Source organism: Galeopterus variegatus, unplaced genomic scaffold (genome assembly GCF_000696425.1).
Source record: "Galeopterus variegatus unplaced genomic scaffold, G_variegatus-3.0.2 Scaffold3, whole genome shotgun sequence".
Lineage (NCBI taxonomy): Eukaryota > Metazoa > Chordata > Mammalia > Dermoptera > Cynocephalidae > Galeopterus > Galeopterus variegatus.
The window spans coordinates 1,245,741-1,265,548 of NW_007726114.1; the positions used below are offsets into that span (position 1 = coordinate 1,245,741).

General features: G+C 39.7%; 1 protein-coding gene across 1 annotated transcript in view; it reads left to right on the forward strand.

Annotated features, from left to right (window-relative positions):
* Positions 1 to 6,689: 6,689 nt before the first annotated feature.
* Positions 6,690 to 19,808, forward strand: part of RBM39 (RNA binding motif protein 39) — a 37,365-nt gene continuing 24,246 nt past the window's right edge. The window contains 6 exon segments of the mRNA XM_008569499.1: positions 6,690 to 7,012; positions 7,623 to 7,686; positions 9,421 to 9,470; positions 14,181 to 14,375; positions 18,238 to 18,303; positions 18,399 to 18,452. Coding sequence (XP_008567721.1) covers positions 7,636 to 7,686; positions 9,421 to 9,470; positions 14,181 to 14,375; positions 18,238 to 18,303; positions 18,399 to 18,452 — 416 coding nt within the window. The 5' untranslated portion in view covers positions 6,690 to 7,012; positions 7,623 to 7,635.

Genomic DNA, 19,808 nt, shown 5'->3' on the forward strand with positions numbered 1-19,808 from the left:
GCTCACTCAGGAGAATGCGGTGCTGATAACACCAAGGCCATGGGTTTGGATCCTATATAGGGATGGCTGGTTAGCTCACTGGCTGAGCGTGGTGCTGACAACACCAAGCTGAGGGTTGAGATCCCCTTACTGGTCCTCTTTAAACAAATAAAAAAATTAAAAAAAAAAAAAAAGGGCATTCATTTATTGTCACTGTTCCAAATGTACAAGGGCTGGCCAGTAACCTCAGTTGGTTAGAACATGGTGTTATAACACCAAGTTCACGGGTTTGTATCCCTGTACTGGGCCAGACATCAAAAACAAAAAGAAAAAAAATATTATATTATTATTTTTTTTTTTCCTTTTTCCTTTTTGTGTTTTTTCGTGACCAGCAACGTATCGCAACCCTCAGTGTCGCACCCGTACCGGACCGGGACCAGCAATGGGATCGCAACCCTCGGTGTTGCGCCTGCACCTTGCTCAGCCAGTGAGCGGCCAGTCTGTATGTGGGATCCGAACCCTCGGCGGGAGCGGCGCTGCACTCCCAAGCAGCGCACTGTAGCAGTGCACCACCGGGCCGGCCCAAAATATTATATTCTTAAAGTTGGTTATAGCATAGTGCTGATAACACCAAGGTGCAGGGTTTGATCTCTGTACTGGCCAGCTGCCAAAAAAAAAAAAAAAAAAACGACAACCACATGTGCAAAAAAATTAGAAAATAACCTCCCCCCACTCTGGGCTGATTGGTTAGCTCAACTGGTGTTGTAACAATGTCAAGAGTTTAGATCCCCATACTGGCCAGCTGCCAAAAAAATTAAAATAAAAATAAAAAAATAAAAAAACATTTCTTCCTTCACCTTAAATAAAGTTATTAAAATATTACCCCATATAAAAAAAAAATTACCCCATCTGTAGACATTTGTCAAAACTCATCTGTTGGTACATTTAAGATCTCTGCATTTCACTGTGTATAAATTTTACCTCATTGACAAAAAAAAAAGAATTGTGAACACTATTGCCTTGGGTCGAGTGTCCCCCAAAACTTTATCCGACTGTAACTGTTGAGGGTGGGAAGGCCTTGAAAAGGTGATTAGGATTGTAGGACCACACTGTAGTGAATGTATTAAAAATGGTGATCATGGGCATGATTCTGAAGTCTTTAAAAGGAGAGTGAATGAGGAGGTTAGTCTCTCTTTGTTATGCCATTTTCGCAATGTGATACCCTGCCATCACTGAAGTCACCACCAAAGAAAGCCTTCCCCAGATGTGTTCCCAGAATTTGGGGCTTCCTAGCCTCTGAAACTGTAAGCAATAAATTTCATTTTCTTATAAATTACCCAGTTCTGGGCCGGCCCGTGGCTCACTCGGGAGAGTGCGGCGCTGGGAGCGCAGCGCCGCTCCCACCACGGGTTTGCATCCTGTATAGGGATGGCCGCTGCGCTCACTGGCTGAGCGTGGTGCTGACAACACCAAGTCAAGGGTTAAGATCCCCTTACCGGGCATCTTTAAAAAAATAAATAAATAAAAAAAATAAATTACCCAGTTCTGGGCCGGCCCGTGGCTCACTCGGGAGAGTGCGGCGCTGGGAGCGCAGCGCCGCTCCCACCACGGGTTTGCATCCTGTATAGGGATGGCCGCTGCGCTCACTGGCTGAGCGTGGTGCTGACAACACCAAGTCAAGGGTTAAGATCCCCTTACCGGGCATCTTTAAAAAAATAAATAAATAAAAAAAATAAATTACCCAGTTCTGGGCCGGCCCGTGGCTCACTCGGGAGAGTGCGGCGCTGGGAGCGCAGCGCCGCTCCCACCACGGGTTTGCATCCTGTATAGGGATGGCCGCTGCGCTCACTGGCTGAGCGTGGTGCTGACAACACCAAGTCAAGGGTTAAGATCCCCTTACCGGGCATCTTTAAAAAAATAAATAAATAAAAAAAATAAATTACCCAGTTCTGGGCCGGCCCGTGGCTCACTCGGGAGAGTGCGGCGCTGGGAGCGCAGCGCCGCTCCCACCACGGGTTTGCATCCTGTATAGGGATGGCCGCTGCGCTCACTGGCTGAGCGTGGTGCTGACAACACCAAGTCAAGGGTTAAGATCCCCTTACCGGGCATCTTTAAAAAAATAAATAAATAAAAAAAATAAATTACCCAGTTCTGGGCCGGCCCGTGGCTCACTCGGGAGAGTGCGGCGCTGGGAGCGCAGCGCCGCTCCCACCACGGGTTTGCATCCTGTATAGGGATGGCCGCTGCGCTCACTGGCTGAGCGTGGTGCTGACAACACCAAGTCAAGGGTTAAGATCCCCTTACCGGGCATCTTTAAAAAAATAAATAAATAAAAAAAATAAATTACCCAGTTCTGGGCCGGCCCGTGGCTCACTCGGGAGAGTGCGGCGCTGGGAGCGCAGCGCCGCTCCCACCACGGGTTTGCATCCTGTATAGGGATGGCCGCTGCGCTCACTGGCTGAGCGTGGTGCTGACAACACCAAGTCAAGGGTTAAGATCCCCTTACCGGTCATCTTTAAAAAAATAAATAAATAAAAAAAATAAATTACCCAGTTCTGTGTATTTTGTTATTAGCAACAGAAACAGACTAATACAGGGCCAACTCCGTGGCGCACTTGGGAGAGTGCGGCGCTGGGAGTGCAGCCGCGGGTTCGGATCCTATATAGGGATGGCCGGTGCGCTCACTGGCTGAGCAGGGTGATTCCCTTACCAGTCACAAAAAGGACAAAAAAAAAAAAAAAAAAAGAAACAGACTAATACAACTATTTAATTCTAGTTAAGAATATGCAATGCTGAAGTGTTTAGGGATAACATGTACTGATGTCTATGCCTTACTTTGAAAGGCATGCAAAAATTAAGCTGGATGAATGAATGGACTGAGGGATAGGTAGGTATGAATAAATACGTGATAAAGCAAATATCATAAAATATTAATTGTAAAATAGGTGGTGGGCATATGTACTTTCTCTCAATCTGTTTGAAAATTTTTATAATAAAATGTTGAAAAAAATATTCTCCCTAACTGCTCTGCTGACCTACATCAATCAGCTACTTCTGGAAGCAGATTCTGTGATCACTTCCATCATAGTCTGATTACTTCAATTTATTTTATTCAACTTAAGTAAATAAGCAGATTAAAAGGAATAAATAGGATAATGTATAGAAAATGGTTTATAAAGTATGAAGTGCTATATAAATGTGCTATTAATATAATGATGTTTAAGGCATTGAGCTCACGCAAAATCTTATTGGTACAATACAAAACACCATTTTTTTTTTTTTTTTTGCATTTATGATTTTAGATGGAAAGGTATGAGACTACATTAGAATAATTTGAGAAATTTTAAGACTCATTATATTTGTGACTTGAATTTCTTGAATTTAGAATTATTTACATACCTGGGAAGTTTTTTTTTTTTTTTTTTGAGACCAGCCACAGGGCGCTCAGCCAGTGAGCGCAGCGGCCATCCCTATACAGGATCCAAACCCGTGGTGGGAGCGCCGCTGCGCTCCCAGCGCCGCACTCTCCCGAGCGCGCCACGGGTTCGGCCCTACCTGGGAAGATTTTAAGGTGCTCAAAAATAATAAAACATTAAATTGATAAATGAATACTAAAGTTGGAGAAATTTATCTAACTTATAATAGGGACAGATTTTTTGAAAAGAGTTTAGTTTGTTTAGCTTGAATTTATCTCAATATTAGTGAAGGTGATTTAAAAATTTTAGCTAGATTCATAAATAAAAACATTTGTAGAGCTGACCGGTTAGCTCAGTTGGTTAGAGTGTAGTGTTGTAACACTAAGGTCAAGGGTTCAGATTCCCATACTAGAAGCTGCCCCTCACCCCCAAATTTTAAATCTGGATTTAAAATATGCTTCCTTGTATAAGTTAAAAATTAATTTTAAAAATGTGGCTGGCTGGCCCGTGGCTCACTCGGGAGAGTGCGGTGCTGATAACACCAAGGCTGCGGGTTCGGATCCTATATAGGGATGGCCGGTTCGCTCCCTGGCTGAGTGTGGTGCTGACAACACCAAGTCAAGGGTTAAGATCCCCTTACCGGTCATCTTTAAAAAAAAAAAAAAAATGTGGCTGGCTGGTTAGTTCACTTGGGAAAGCATGGTGCTGGTGACACCAAGGTCAAGGGTTCAGATCCCCATACCAGCCAGCAGCCAAAAAAAATAAAAAATAAAATAAAATGAATGAAAGTAAGAAAAATAGTGTTTTCTCTTTATAAAAGTCATATGTAAACATAAAAAAACCTTCACATTGGCAAAATATATGTAATTTTCAGACAAATTCTCTAAGTATAACATCCATTTTCTCCTCTACCTCAGGCTCTGTGTTTATGCTGTGGCCTCTTCTCCATGATGTGCAAGACAGAATAATGTTCTTGATGGTGACCAATGATCTTTTGCTGCAAATGACTTGAGAACAAAATGATGAAGGGAAATTAATTTACAAAGAAAGTCCACAAACCAAAGTGAGAGAGGTTTTGCAAAGTGAATGAAAAGCATATTGGGTTTTCTGTTTTTTTTTTTTTTTATTGCTGGTGGGTATGGGGATCCGAACCCTTGACCTTGGTGTTACAATACCAGCATATTAGGTTTTTGATATTTTCTTTTAATATAAAAAACTACTTTTGATCTCTTACTGGCCAGCCACCAAAAAAACCCCAAAACCAAAACAAACAGAAGATCCTTTGTTTCAGAGACTGAGTTTTCCAGCTGGTGTTTCTTGATTGTCTGCTAAATTGCCAGATTGACTCTGATGGTCCTTGAACAGAAAACAATTTAAAGGATCTTCAATCAAGTGACTTGGAGCTTAAATCCTTCCTCTTCCCAAATAAGAAATCTAGAGGGTAAGGTCAAATTCTGCCCTGTCTTGTTCACAAGCAAACCAAAAAATTAAGGGTCACCTTATGCACTGATATTTACACAATAAACAAGTCAGAACACTGCAATTACAGAGGGGAAAAGGCGACAAAGCAGCTTGTTTTTTCTGATATCTTATACTTCAATTTGCTGTGATGATTTTCTTTTTTCTTTTTTTTTTTTAAAAAAAAAGATGACCGGTAAGGGGATCTTAACCCTTGACTTGGTGTTGTCAGCACCACGCTCACCCAGTGAGCAAACCGGCCATCCCTATGTGGGATCCGAACCCTTGGCCTTGGTGTTATCAGCACCGCACTCTCCCGAGTGAGCCACAGGGCCGGCCCTGCTGTGATGATTTTCAACACTTACAAAATAAAAAGAGGTTCTGAATTTTCTGGAAAAGGTTTAAAGGAGTATTACTAACTACGAAGTATCTATTAACCCTCTATGATAAACTGTTACCTCCATGGAAAGTTAACCTGAGAGACAAAGTGTTTTAAGATTTTCATTTCCTCTAGATAATTTTGTTTAGCAATAATAGAAGTTAACTTTTGTTTGAGGAGTAAATATTTGTCAGGCATTTTGCAAGTATTATATTATTTTACCTTCACTATACTACTGAGCCTGCATTCATTCATTCATTCATTGAGTGTCCACCTAGCTAGGCACCCTCTGCTTACCTCTGGGAACTCAGTAGTGAGCATTACATGTCTTCGTCAGTCTCAAGAAGCATAGCCTAGCTAATTTTATCACCCCCTTTTTATAGGAGGAAGTGGAAGATTTGCTTCGAAAGGTTTACTTGCTCAAATACACACAGTGTTGGAGCACTACGAACCAAACTATCTCATTTCCAATTTTTTTTGCCCTCGATCATTAGGCTGTTTATAGAATTCTATTACAATAGATTTTTGCTTTGAAGACATCTTCCTAATTTTTCTTTCAAACATTTTCATCTGGGAGGAAAAAACTCTATAGTCAATGACCTCTTTACTCCCCCTTCTTTTTCACAGTAGTGGCCAAAGAATAACTACCAGGCATCTGGGAGACTTCGGGGACGAGGAGCCAAGTCCCAGGGGCGAGGGGGACATTTTTAAAGAAACAATAGTAATCCTGACACAAGGCCAGACTAAATTCGCGGGGCACAAAGCTGATCCACTGCCAAGGGAAGCATAGTTTGTTTTTCTCCACCTTCTCTTTGCTTTTCTCTAATATTTCCAAGGATGTTTCGAAACTCTACAGTCGAGGCCACACCTGGTCCATTCGCTCCAAACGGCAAGAAAATTTAATTTTTATTCTGCACTCCTAGCTCCCTATCCCTACAAGGGTCTTTTCTTCTTGCCTTCTCCCTTTTATGCTTTTCCCTTCTTCATCTTCGGAGGATAATCTAAATATGACCGTTTTATCCTATCGCCACACGGACTATATTGCCTTATGGCGACCTTGACAGCCATCAGAGTAGGAGGCCGGAGGCGGGGCGGTGGGCTGTGAGGGGAAAACCTTCAGATGGCTGCGAAAAGGCGCGACGAGGCGGGGCGACCGAGGAGCTCCACTCAGCGTGGAGTTCTCTGTAAGATTGAAAGGCAGTGCATCAATTGTCTTTGCCCTAGAGACCTGAGCCTTCTCGCGAGATTTGGACGGGTATCTAGAGGGGGGAGTCAAAGGCGCCTCTCTGGATGGGGGATGGGAACGTCTGTGGCGCAATCATTGCGCGAGATTGAGCCACTGTCGCTAGAGCCATACTTAGATCTCGCGATATTTTGTACGCTCGGGCCTGCAACTCGGGGCAGGTTCTCGCGAGAGCCCGTGCTGAGGGCTCTGGGAGGCCCCGTGTGTTTGTATGTGTATGTGTGCTGGTGAGTGTGAGTACAGAGAAGCTGCGGCCGCCATTTCACGGAGCTTGCCGACGTTGTCGCAGGGGTGGATCCTGAGCTGCCGAAGCCGCCGTCCTGCTCTCCCGTGCGCGCTTCTCTAATCCCATTGTTTCTTTTAGATTTGCTCGGGCCTAGCCGTCCTCGGAGCCCGACATTCGGGCTGGGCGGTAGTGGGGCCTGGGCCTAGGGGTTTATCAGTAGTAAAAGCGGCAGCGGCGGTAGCAGCAGCAGCAGCAGTAGCAGTTATTTCTTCCTGAATACGAGCACCACAGGCTCCCGAAAGTCCGCACAGGTAGGGGGGCGTCGCGGACTCGCGTATTGTCAGAGTTTTTCCGACGTTTGGTTCTCTTGGCTGAGGGATACGCCTGGAGGATTTTAGCGACGGGGAGGTGATTGGTTCCCGAGAAATCGGCCCCATTTCGGCGACCGCGCCCTTTTTTCCTGTCTGGTAGAGCAGGGATTCTTGGGATGGCAAGGACCCCCGAGGCGCCTCGGGCAGATGGCGACCTGCCCGTTCGAGGCCTGGGGCGGCCGCGACCTCCCAACATGGCGCCAGTCGAACGCTGCCTTGGCACACAACCCCTCCCAATAGAGGGAGTTTCCCTTTGCCCCTAAAATGGCAGCGCGGGTTTTGCGCGGAAAGAGGCACTCTTGCTCGAGTCTCCCAGGTTCAGTTTGCGGAGTTCATTGCAGCCTTTTTAGAATCGAACATGTTAGTCTCTATTTTCGTGTAAGAGGCGTTTCAAATTTACTTACACAAGCTAGCTTGTTAAAATGTGTCGTACCTCTTTAGTCATTGTAGAGCTTTTGAAGGTTTTTTTGGAGTTTTGGTGTGTGTCGGCTAAGAACAACATCAGAATTGAAAAATATTTATTCACAGAATTGTCTTGTTCTTTTCCTAGGCGTTTAGAGAAAATGGCAGACGATATTGATATTGAAGCAATGCTTGAGGCTCCTTACAAGAAGGTGAGAAAAAACATGTCGGTGAGGTTTATATGTTTCTTAATTTAGCATTATTCACGAAACTACTGCTGAAATGTAAACTAACCTCCCCGGAGCCCTCTTGATTTATCTTATCAGAGATGCATTGCGTGTAACTTACAAAAGTAAATATGTGCTATTGATGTAATAATATTGTGCAGTAGTTTCACTTCAGCGTGATGAATAAATGCCCATCTATCTCTCTTTGTAGACTTGCCTAACGATATCTCACCTCTACTCCCATGAATTCACCTTTGATTCCAGTGTGAACTGTCAATCATAAGGTAGTAATTGAGTGACTTATCGCTGTACCGTGGTCCCCTAGGTAAAATGACTCAACTAAGAATTACCAGCTCAAGTTTGGTATAGCAAAAAGGTGAATGTAGTGGTTTGGGAAAATAGCAGGGGTCCAAGAATAACAAAGTATAACCAGTCTGTGGCAAGTAAATCTTTCAATGAGAAGAAATGGGTGAGATTTAAAATTTTTTATATATTTATAAAAAGACTGGTGATAGTATATCTTAAAACAGGCAGTTGGTGATCTACTGCTCAGTTAATTTCTAAAATTCTTGGATCCCTGGGAAAAAAAAAAAAAGAGGCAGTATTACAGCTTAGAGTCACTTGATGACTGTTTTACTGTTCTCTGTATTGTTTTACTTTTAATTAGTCCCTACCATAGAATTTCACCCTAAAAACTACAAAGGAGTTATTGTGGCTAATATAGTCTTTGACCCATTTCACTATCGCAGTAAAAGTAAACTGTCTTTTCATTCTTTCACCAGTTGGTGGTGAAAATAGCAGTATGCATGCATTATCACTGGTGTCAAACTGTAAGCTTTGTAAGTTAGCAGTTATACTTCTATAGCTGATGTGATCAACATTAAACATTGCACTAAACCTTTAAAAAATACATTTGTTTTGGAGTATATAGCACGACCATGTGGTACCAATTTGGATGAATTCTTAATAGCTTTAAATAGTGTATGTAATTTTGTAATGCTTAGACTCTTGAAGAGCTGCTTTCTGTTTTAATGTTAAGATTCTTGTGTCTTAATTTAACATGGATTTAGTTCCATGTAAACAGGTATGGAAGTAGGAAATGTTTAGGCTGGACTGGTGGATTATTAATTGACTTTCTTGGGTTCTTGGGAGTCAACATTACTAAAGCAGTGTGAATCCCTGTTTGCTTCAGGGCGAGATGTGTGACAGAGGTGGCATCAAGCTCTTACAGTCCCAACCCTCCAACGGAAATGGGCGAAGATCTCAGGAATGGCATCGGTCACAGGAAATCGATAGTGGCTGGCTGCTAGCATGGCCACTTGGGGCTTAGGCAGAAATAGAGCCATGGTACTGACCAAAGGGACCATAGCACATGGAATAAAACTCAAAACAGGACTTTATTCATGTTTTACAGAAATTATATTTAACCACTTCAACATTGTAAATCTGGATAATTTAATATCTATACTATATAACAAAGTAAAACTTAACATGTTAATATGAATTTTTATTTTTGTATGTTGATGACTCAATTGTAAGCAACAAAGTGGTTAAACACATACCTATCTAAATTTTTTTATAGCCTTCCATATTAAACTATTAATAAGTAATTAGTTTTAAAATTGTTTTGTATTTTCTTATTCCTGTTCCCTTTACCCTTTGACAACTTGAAATGTTACCACTTCGTCCTCATGATGTTCTTCTATCAACCCTGCTTAGGATGAGAACAAGTTGAGCAGTGCTAATGGCCATGAAGAACGTAGCAAAAAGTAAGTTTTAAAAAGGGACTGGGGGTGGGGTGGTGAGCTGTATGTGACTGAGATCTTAAATTGTGTTTCTGTGTTTAAAGCATCAAACTAAGGTTCTCTTTTGAAGCTTTTCTTTGCCTCTTTTAGGAAATCGGTTCTTTACCTTTTGGGACCAGAAACTCTTTGAGGATATAAAACTATGGACTTTTTGCTTAGATTTCAGGGTATGGTTTCAGGGACCATCTGGACACCTTCACCTTTAAGTCTGTCATGACAATCTGGTTAAGAATTCCTATATTAGAGCTTGTCTTTTGTTTTAAATTTGTTAACTTTGGCTTAATATTTGGTGATTTTATCTATAAAACTATCATATCTGTTGAACTTAAAAGGGAGAAGAAGAGTTAAGTTAGAAAAGATAATAACCAGGTCATGGGAAGTATGAGTATTTGCCCTAAATCACTGAAGGAATCTGAACTGTGAATTATTTCTGCTCCTTGCTGCTTAAAGGCCCTTTTCGTAGTAATGTGAAAGCATACTTAAGTACTTTTTAACTTGGCTTTCATTGTCTTGTGCCTTTTAAACTCTAGTAGGCTTAATGGTGAGAATAGAGTTTTTGAAAATTGTGAATATTTATTCAATTTATTTGAGTTAGATGAGTAACCCATAGTGGGAACTCTGTGCTGTAGAACAGTACAGAATACAGTGTACAGAAAGTCTAAGTAACGGTTTAAACCAGATGTACTTTATAAGGTTGGGTCCCATCAGTTCTTGAAGTTTCCTTTCAGCTCTGAGGTTAGTGATTCTTAATATCATGTGGTCATGTTACAAACATTAAATTATTTTAGTAGACTCTGTTTATGTCATATTTAAACATTTTGTCGTATTCATGACCCCATAATACATAATGAAAATTGATGGTAAAATAGCCACTTATTTTATTATTTTTGGCCCTTTTCCTCCTACGAGCTGAAAGTGCTTCATGATAACTACTCAGTCATCCTCACGGCTGTGTTAGGTAGGTAGATATAATTCAATAAAATAGATGAGAAAATTGTCAGATTGGATTATTCAGGGTCTGCTAAGCCAGTATTTCCGTTTTGTAATTCTCCTAAAATAATGGGATGGTAATGGCCTAAAAATGATAGTTTGTGGAAAATGTCCTTTTTTAAGTGCTAGCTTGAATGGGAGTCATAGTTCTTCACTAGCCACAAGTGGATGTTGGGATCAGATTGGGTTTAGTCTTGAATTGCTGTGGTTTGAGACTACCAACAAATTTCATCTGGTTTTAGACCTTTTACCAAAGTAACAATTTCCTAATGTTTCTATTTTGCAATTTTGTATTAACAAGAAAAACCAGGAAGTGGATAGCCATATAGATTGATTTAAATTATCCAGTCTAGGTGCCAGGCTTTTAGGAATTGAGTAAAGATTTCACCTTAAGTGCCAAAAGGATTAGGACATAAACTTTGGGTATGCAAACCTTCTTTTTTTTTTTTTTTTTTAAAAGATGACCGGTAAGGAGATCTTAACCCTTGACTTGGTGTTGTCAGCACCACGCTCACCCAGTTAGCAAACCGGCCATCCTTATATGGGATCCGAACCCATGGCCTTGGTGTTATCAGCACCACACTCTCCCGAGTGAGCCACGGGCCGGCCCCGCAAACCTTCTTTATTGTACCATTTTCCAGTGTCACTCCTTGCCACTAAGGTCATCTCCAGTTTATACTTGTTTTTATCCTGCATCTAAGCTCATTAAGGCTTTAAGGAAATTGAGCATCAATCTCTCCATGAGTGATGTTTAGTGGCCTTAATCTAATGTAAAGAATCCTATGGGACTAAAATACAAGAATGGATGATTTTCTTTAATTGGCCATAGGATTTTTGGTTTAAGAGAAGACTCTTTGAAAACTGTCTAGTAATCTTAAAATGTACGAAAAGATTTCTCTGTTAGACTTCTTATCCTCAATTATAGCTCATTAAAAAATGGCTCCCTTGTTCAATCAGGAGATTTTCATCCATTTTTCTGAAGGAACTTTATCTTTCAAATTAATTTAAAAGTTACTTGGAAGAAAATTTTTCTATGTAGGGATAGGAAAAATATAAAACAAGTAAAATGTTCTGCCTGTGCTTTGGTATTTAGTATAAATTTTCTTAACCAAAGGAAGGTGCAGTGTTGCCTTTTTTATCCTATAACATTTTAATAGCCATTGAATGTTGAGATACTGTTTGCAAGGTAGTAAGAAAATACACGTTTTGAGAAATAGAGTTGATTAACTGTATAAATGTTTTCTTTTAAAAAATATTAATTCTGATTTTCAACACATACACTTCATTATATCCCAGTATTAGTAAAAGGAATTAAGGTTAATATAACACAAATGGGTTATCAATTAGCCTTCTTTCTGAAGAGCTATAACCCTGAGTTTGGCAAGACCTCAAAGTATGTTTTTTAAGTATCTGAGGTCACCATCCTGGGAATATTATTTATTAGTGTAAACAGTTTTGTAAAGTCTAAACCAGCATCCATTCCGTTAAGCTCTCTTTTAGAGAATTTAAAAAGAATAACAAAATAACACAGTTGAAATATATTGGCTACTGTGGTGTGGATTATCTATAAATTTTGGAATAAATGACTTTTCTATTTTTTTTCTTATTTTCCAGAATACTTTGCATTTAAAATTTAGATCTTCTTTCATGGAAGAGGTCAAATCCAGTTATAGCAAAACACCTTTACAGCAGAGGCCATATAACCAAAAAATCCAAAGGCCCAGCCCAGTGGACCATTTACTTCAATGATGTTCAGTACAAAATTCCACTGCCACTAAAGACTTTGGAAAGTCCTTTTTTTAAGTTGTAACAGGATTTGACTATTAGTGTGGATTTTGATAACCCTTCTGTAGTTAATGTTCTTTGAAGCTGGAATTTGCTATTGAGAAGTATACTGGTTTCTTGCACCCTTAAATTTTTGACTGGGCTTTTATGCAAAAGATTGTATTTTCCAAATGTCTTAGTATGGTGCTGTCTTTTTTTTACCTGTCTGGGGTTGCCTTCAGATGTGGGTGGGGACTCATTTACAGAAAGTCCTAGGAAGACCTTAAGTTAAAATTAGCTCTCCAATTTTCAAGTCTTTTCTTTTGGCAGAATAAGTTTGGGGCCTATGAGAGGTAAATAGGGAGATAGGCTGCCTCTCTGCTATAGGCCATCTACGAGCAGATCAAAAACTTTGCCTTTTTTTTTTTTTTGTGAGGGAGCGAGTTACTTTTTACATTGTCCCCTAATTGAATTGGTTATATTTAGGACTTCGGTCTTAGCCATCTTGCAGAATTCTTTATTCTTAGTGATATCGTCAGATTTTTCAGGCAACAAAGTTGGAATGCTATCCGTTGCCCATTTGGGCATTGCTTTGATGACTTCTATATAAGTAATGAGTGTAGCCTAACTTTCTGTCATGTGCTACTTAGCATATACATTTCTGACAGTCAGGTGGATTATCTTGAAATTTTAGACAAAGTTTCTGCCTCCTTGGAAAGCTCTACATCTCCTTGTGATTGGAGTGTGGGTTTCAAGATTCCAGAAGGTGGGTGTCTTCATTTTCTATTTTAAATGCACTCTAAGATGACCTGTTTACAGGTTCTCTGAGGCAGACCTCAATTGCTCTTGTGCTAAGTTTGCTTCAATAAGGACTAAACATTTAATTAAATTTCCAAATGATGTAGAGTTGTCAAAATGTTTCATAATCTTTTCTCTTCAAATCTTCTCTACAAATTGACATTTTAGTGGAATAAATTTATATTGAAATGTCTTTCAATTTATATTGAAATATCTGAAGGCACCTCTAAAATTTGGGTGATGACACAGGTATAGATTGTTAACATTTAATTATGAAATGAGTCAGTGGTATACTGTGAAGAATACAGAAACGACAGAAAGATATGACTGGTTTTTTTTACCTTTCACAGTTTGAGATTTTTTTAAGGATTTATGAAGGTCAAGTTGATCCTTGTTTTTGACTGTACCCCACAGGCTTGTATAAACTGGCTTGGAAAAAAATAACTTACCCCATTTTCTGGTGTACTCATTATAACTTTACATAAAAAGTATTTGAAATGGTCACATTAAGGTCTCGAAGTGTGAAAATGCATTTTCCTGCATTAGTTCTTAGTGTCCTTTGTCATTGTAATTTTGCCCTTGAAAACCAAAATGTGATGTCTATATGGCCCTTTGAAAGTATAAAATATTCCAGTGTGTAAATTGGGTCAAAATTGACTTATGAATTTATGTATATGAACCAGTGCTAGACTTAAATGTGAATATATTCTGTTGTAACTTTGATTTTATTACTCTATCTTATAGATTACAGTAATGTTGTTGGCCTGTTAAATGATGGCCAAACGTAATTTAAAAGTTTAGGTTTTGATTTATACCAGCCAAAAAGTCCTGTTCCTTGTTAAAGCTGTAGCTGACTCTCTGGAGATCATTGCAGTTCCTGCTCTGAAAGGATGGTGTCTCTCAAATAATTTGACTGTTGATTTTCAGTAATATAAGGCAAAGGTGGGGTGTTGTTTATCATACCTAGGAATTGTTTTTCTGTAAGTATGATTATGTACCAATGGATGGTAGTAAAACTAGCAAAATAAATTTTAAAAGGGTAAAAAATTCTGACCGTAAACGGAAGTATATTTTGGTGGGGTTTTAAACGAGCAAGATAATAGTGATTTTTTTTCTTCTCAGGAGGAAAAAAAGCAAGAGCAGAAGTCGTAGTCATGAACGAAAGAGAAGCAAAAGTAAGGAACGAAAGCGAAGTAGAGATAGAGAAAGGAAAAAGAGCAAAAGCCGGGAAAGGAAGCGAAGTAGAAGCAAAGAAAGGAGACGGAGCCGCTCAAGGAGTCGAGATCGCAGATTCAGAGGCCGCTACAGAAGTCCTTAGTATGTAACTATAAGGGATTTTGGTTTGAGGGTCATTCTCTGGGTATTCAGATAGCAATTTATTTTGAAGGATTTGAATTGTGAAATTTTATTTTTCAATGATTAGTTAAAAAGTATTAAATTAAGGATATTGGCATTGAAGACTATAAAAGTGAAAATAGTATGTTGACAAATACATAAAACTTTTTATTTTACTAAGCATACAGCTTATTTTCTGTTAACCCATCTAATCCAATAGTATGCCAATCTAATCTAGACTAAAGCATTAGAAAAAAGATAAGTGTAGTGCCAAATATTTGAGAAAGCTTAAGGTATGTGAGCTATTACAGTATTCTTTTTTTATTTCTCAGCTTCTGGCTTTGTATGGGGGTCCAAACCCTTGACCTTGGTGTTGCCACACTGTGCTGTAACCAACTGAGCTATCCAGCCAGCCTACAATATTCTCAATTAAAATTTTAAAGTTCAGATGGATACTAACTTAAAAATGTGTAATTAGTGCTGGCCAGTTAGCTTGCTTGGTTAGAGCCTGGTACTGATAACAGCAAGGTCAAGGGTTCAGATCCTTGTACTGGCCTCTTGCCAATAACAAAAACAAATGTGTAATTAAAAAGTCTTATCTGTGTGGCTTACTGTACATTATTTATATTTAAGGTTCTTTAGTACTAGTAAAATATTCTAAATTAAAAGTGCTTACAATATATATATAAATTTCTTCAAAAGATGACCGGTAAGGGGATCTTAACCCTTGACTTGGTGTTGTCAGCACCACGCTCACCCAGTGAGCTAAGCGGCCATCCCTGTATGGGATCCAAACCTTTGGCCTTGGTGTTATCAGCACCACACTCTCCCGAGTGAGCCATGGGCTGGTCCCTACATCTCTCTTTTAAAAATACAAAAAAGATACAAAAGTAAAAGATAGCAAACCAAATGTAATCTTTCCTGACCCCATATTCTCCTAGTTATAGTTTTCTGCTGCTCTTCTCAATAAAATTGTGCTTACAATATTAAATCACTATAGAAATTTGGATGTGGTTAAACAAACTGGGAACAAGTTCATTGCAGTCATTAAACAACCCAATTATGTGAACAACTTTGGAGAGTACGTACAGTTCTTAAGCAAGGATTGAATTTAGCAGTCCTTAATGCTTTATGGTGTTATTTATTCTTACTAAGCACACTTGTAAACTGTATGGGCTATATTAAAATTAACACTTCAAAGACAAACAGGCCTTGCCTCTTTCACTTGGGCAACTTACTTAACCTTCTGAGCATTTGTTCTCTCATCTTTTAAGGAGGTACAACTTGCAGATGAGAAGAGAATGTAAATGAAGCATTCAGAATACTTACTAGTATTCATGAAATGTTTCAGTGTTACTTGAACTTAGTAACGCATTGAGTTCTGATTCTGGCTCTTTCATCTTTAAAAAGAATTGAATTCTATTTTCTTTTTTTTTTTTTTTTTTGTCTTTTGTCTTTTTTCCGTGTCCGGCAACGGATCGCAACCCTCAGTGTTGCCCCCGTACCGGACCGGGGACCGGCAACGGGATCGTAAGCCTCGGCGTTGCTCCCTCGCCTCGCTCAGCCAGTGAGCGGGAGCCGGTCCGCCTGTGGGATCCGAACCCTCGGACGGGAGCGCCGCCGCGCTTCCCAAGCGGCGCACTATCCAGTGCGCCACCGGGCCGGCCCTTGAATTCTGTTTTCTAAGTTCCTCCTAGCTGCTTATCTTATTTTATTTTATTTTGTTTTATTTTTTGTCCTTTTTGAGACTGGCCGCACTGCGCTCAGCCAGTGAGCGCTGTGAGCGCACCGGTCATCCCTATATAGGATCCGAACCCGCAGCGGGAGCGCTGCTGCGCTCCCAGTGCTGCACTCTCCCGAGTGCGCCACAGGCTCGGCCCATAGCTGCTTGTTTTATAAACTTAATACTATTTTAATTCTGAATGCTGTACAACTGTTGGGAAATTATTTGCTTTTTGTCTAATTTATCAAGACTTACTGCATGCTTAAAATGGAATTATGTTAAATCTTTTTACCAGAATAACTGGTGTGTGGGGGGGGATATTACCTTAATAAATTCAGAATACCATTATTTCTGTTGAGTGATGGATACTTGAAATCTGCTTGTGATCCTGGTCTGACCTTAAAACTGCTTTAGTTTTTGTGTTGGATTTCAGGTGATTTTTACCTATGGAGGCTGTAACTGAGACTGTTTTATAATTAAAGGGGAAAGAAAATAGCTTAGTTAAGTTTCTTACTTAAACTTCAGTTTATCCAGTAAATGTACTTTCTTAATTATCATTATGAGTCTGAATTGCAAAGGACCCTTTTTTTTTTTTTTTTAAAGATGACCGGTAAGGGGATCTCAACCCTTGGCTTGGTGTTGTCAGCACCACGCTCAGCCAGTGAGCCAACCGGCCATCGCTATATAGGATCCAAACCCATGGCCTTGGTGTTATCAGCACCGCACTCTCCCGAGTGAGCCATGGGCCGGCCCCGGACCCTTTAATATAAAATAATTTTATTTGGAACTGCATGGATGTTGTAGGTGGGAGGTGGCATCCATGAAAACTAATCCAAATGTGGATCACAGGCCACAGAACATTTATTGTGCTACCCTTCTGGAACAGGATAAAAGGATGATCACTAAGGGACATCTGACTGGTCCCTCTTTGTTACCCTGGTTTTTAAAAAGGCATAAAAAACTACTGGCAATATAGAATGGTTACATTTGTAATGTTAGAAAACACTCTTTTTTTTGTCAAAAAAATTTTCCATAGAATTGATGAATTACTTTTGTATCTTTACTATGGAATTAAAACATTTTTTTTTTAAAAAAAAGATGACCAGTTCAGGGGATCTTAACCCTTGGCTTGGTGTTGTCAGCACCATGATCAGCCAGTGAGCTAACTGGCCATCCCTATCTAGGATCCGAACCTGTGGCCTTGGTGTTATCAGCACCACACTCTCCCAAGTGAGCCACAGGCCGGTCCCTCCAAGTTTTTTTTTAAAGATGACCGGTAAGGGGATCTCAATCCTTGGGTTGGTGTTGTCAGCACCATGCTCAGCCAGTTAGCAAACCGGCCATCCCTATATAGGATCCGAACCCGTGGCCTTGGTGTTATCAGCACCGCACTCTACCGAGTGAGCCACGGGCCGGCCTCCTCCAAGTTTTAACTGTAAAAAATTATTCCCTTTATTTTTTAAAATAAGTCCTTTGGGCTGGCCCAGTGGCGCACTGCTACAGTGCGCAGCTTGGGAGTGTGGCGGCGCTCCCACCGAGGGTTCGGATCCCACATACAGACCGGTTCCCGCTCACTGGCTGAGCGAGGTGCAGGTGCAGCACTGAGGGTTGCGATCCGTTGCCGGACATGAAAAAAGACAAAAAGGAAAAAAAAAAAATCCTTTAAACAAGAAATCATATGCGAATATTGTATATGTATATACAATATATATTCTCGAGAAAGGGTCTGCAAAGATATCTGCACACCAAGTTGTTATCTCTGATTACTGATGGTGTGGGGGAAATTTAGAGTGATTTCTTTCTACTTTTGTGTGTGTTTTAAGTCTCAGGAATGTATTGACAAATATGTAATTAAGAAAGAAAACTATAGACTGAAAATGGGTGTGAATATTTTTAGAATCTAAAAATTTTGAACCTGTCACCTTTGGTTTTGGCACCTCTCAGTGGTTCAGGATGGAAACATATAAGGGCAGCTTGCCTGGGCTAGAGTTAAGAGAACTAGAAGTCTTTTTGTTTCCTCTTCATAATTGAGGTGGAAAAGAAGCAGCCTAGACAATGTTGAATGCGATCTTAGCAAGACCCTAAACCTGTAACTAGTGTAATTTTGTGTTTCCTTTCTAGCTCCGGACCAAAATTTAACAGTGCCATCCGAGGAAAGATTGGGTTGCCTCATAGCATCAAATTAAGGTTTTTAAACATACTTCTGAATTGTTAAAATTGTTTTTCAAGGAACTAATGTGGTATACTTATTGAGTAACTTCTGTAACTTTTTAACTTTGCAGCAGACGACGGTCCCGAAGCAAAAGTCCATTCAGAAAAGACAAGAGCCCTGTGAGGTAGTTGTCCTTTTTTTTTTTTTTTTTTCCATTTATGTTTTTAGCATTTTATAAAGCTTTTGGAATTTATGCTAGTGCTAAATTTAATGACACTTGATAATTTGTGTCATATTAAATCTTGCTTTTTGCTTCCTTTTTGAGTACTAGTACTTCTAAATCAGTGTGAATATGTTTTCAGTGTATTTCATTTTGATTTTATGTGATTAAAAAAGGAGAATTACCATTTTAATGTTTAAATACTACATGTAATCCTAATTTCCAATTTTAACTGATTTTTTTTTTTTTAAAGATGACCAGTAAGGGGATCTTAACCCTTGACTTGGTGGTGTCAGCACCATGCTGTCCCAACTGAGCTAACTGGCCATGCCTATATAGGTATCGGAACCCGTGGCCTTGGTGTTGTCAGCACCCCTCTCTCCCAAGTGAGCCACGGGCCGGCCCTTAACATTTTTTTTTACAAGAATTAGAACTATAAATAGACTTGACACATTTACCTTTGGAATTAATAATGAGTTATTTCAAATAGCCTCGTGTGGAAAATTAGTTTTAACAGTCATATTTTATTATTTGGCTCTCTTTCTTGTGAGAAAGTGTTTCATTTCAGAAGTCTTACTGAGTTGAATTGTATTTAATATTACTCTTAGGTTTTTGAATGTTTCCATGGATTATTTTCCTCTTAAATAAACATGACACTTATTTGTCTGCTTACATTTTGGTTCAAGGAAGTTTGTCATATGCTAGCCTTGTTCTTTACTAACATTTCTGCTCCCTTAAGAAGCATTTTTTTTTTTTTTTTTTTTAAAGATGCGACCGGTAAGGGGATCTTAACCCTCGACTTGGTGTTGTCAGCACCACGCTCAGCCAGTGAGCGAACCAGTCATCCCTATATGGGATCCGAACCCGTGACCTTGGTGTTATCAGCACCGCACTCTACCGAGTGAGCCACAGGCCGGCCCAAGAAGCATTTTTTAACTTTGAGTTTATTCTGTTATTTGGTGTAATTATACTGTAGAATCTTAATGATTTTAAAAGCGTTGTAATTGAGGTTTTTACTGTCAATATTTTGTTTTCTTTTGTAAGAAAATTCCCTTTTCTCAATTTCTGAATCTAGTTCAGCTTTGTCCTTGTCTTACCATAATATATTTTAAACTACCTGCTGATTTCTCAAGGGGGTACGTACTGTAGTTTTGTAGTTGGAGTGCCTTTTTTTTTTCCCTGCAGAAGTACTTCCTGAGAATGTCCAGAACATGGACCAAGAGCATATTTTAGGTTACATCTTTTTTTTTTTAAAGATGACTGGTAAGGGGATCTTAACCCTTGGCTTGGTGTTGTCAGCACCACGCTCAACCAGTGAGC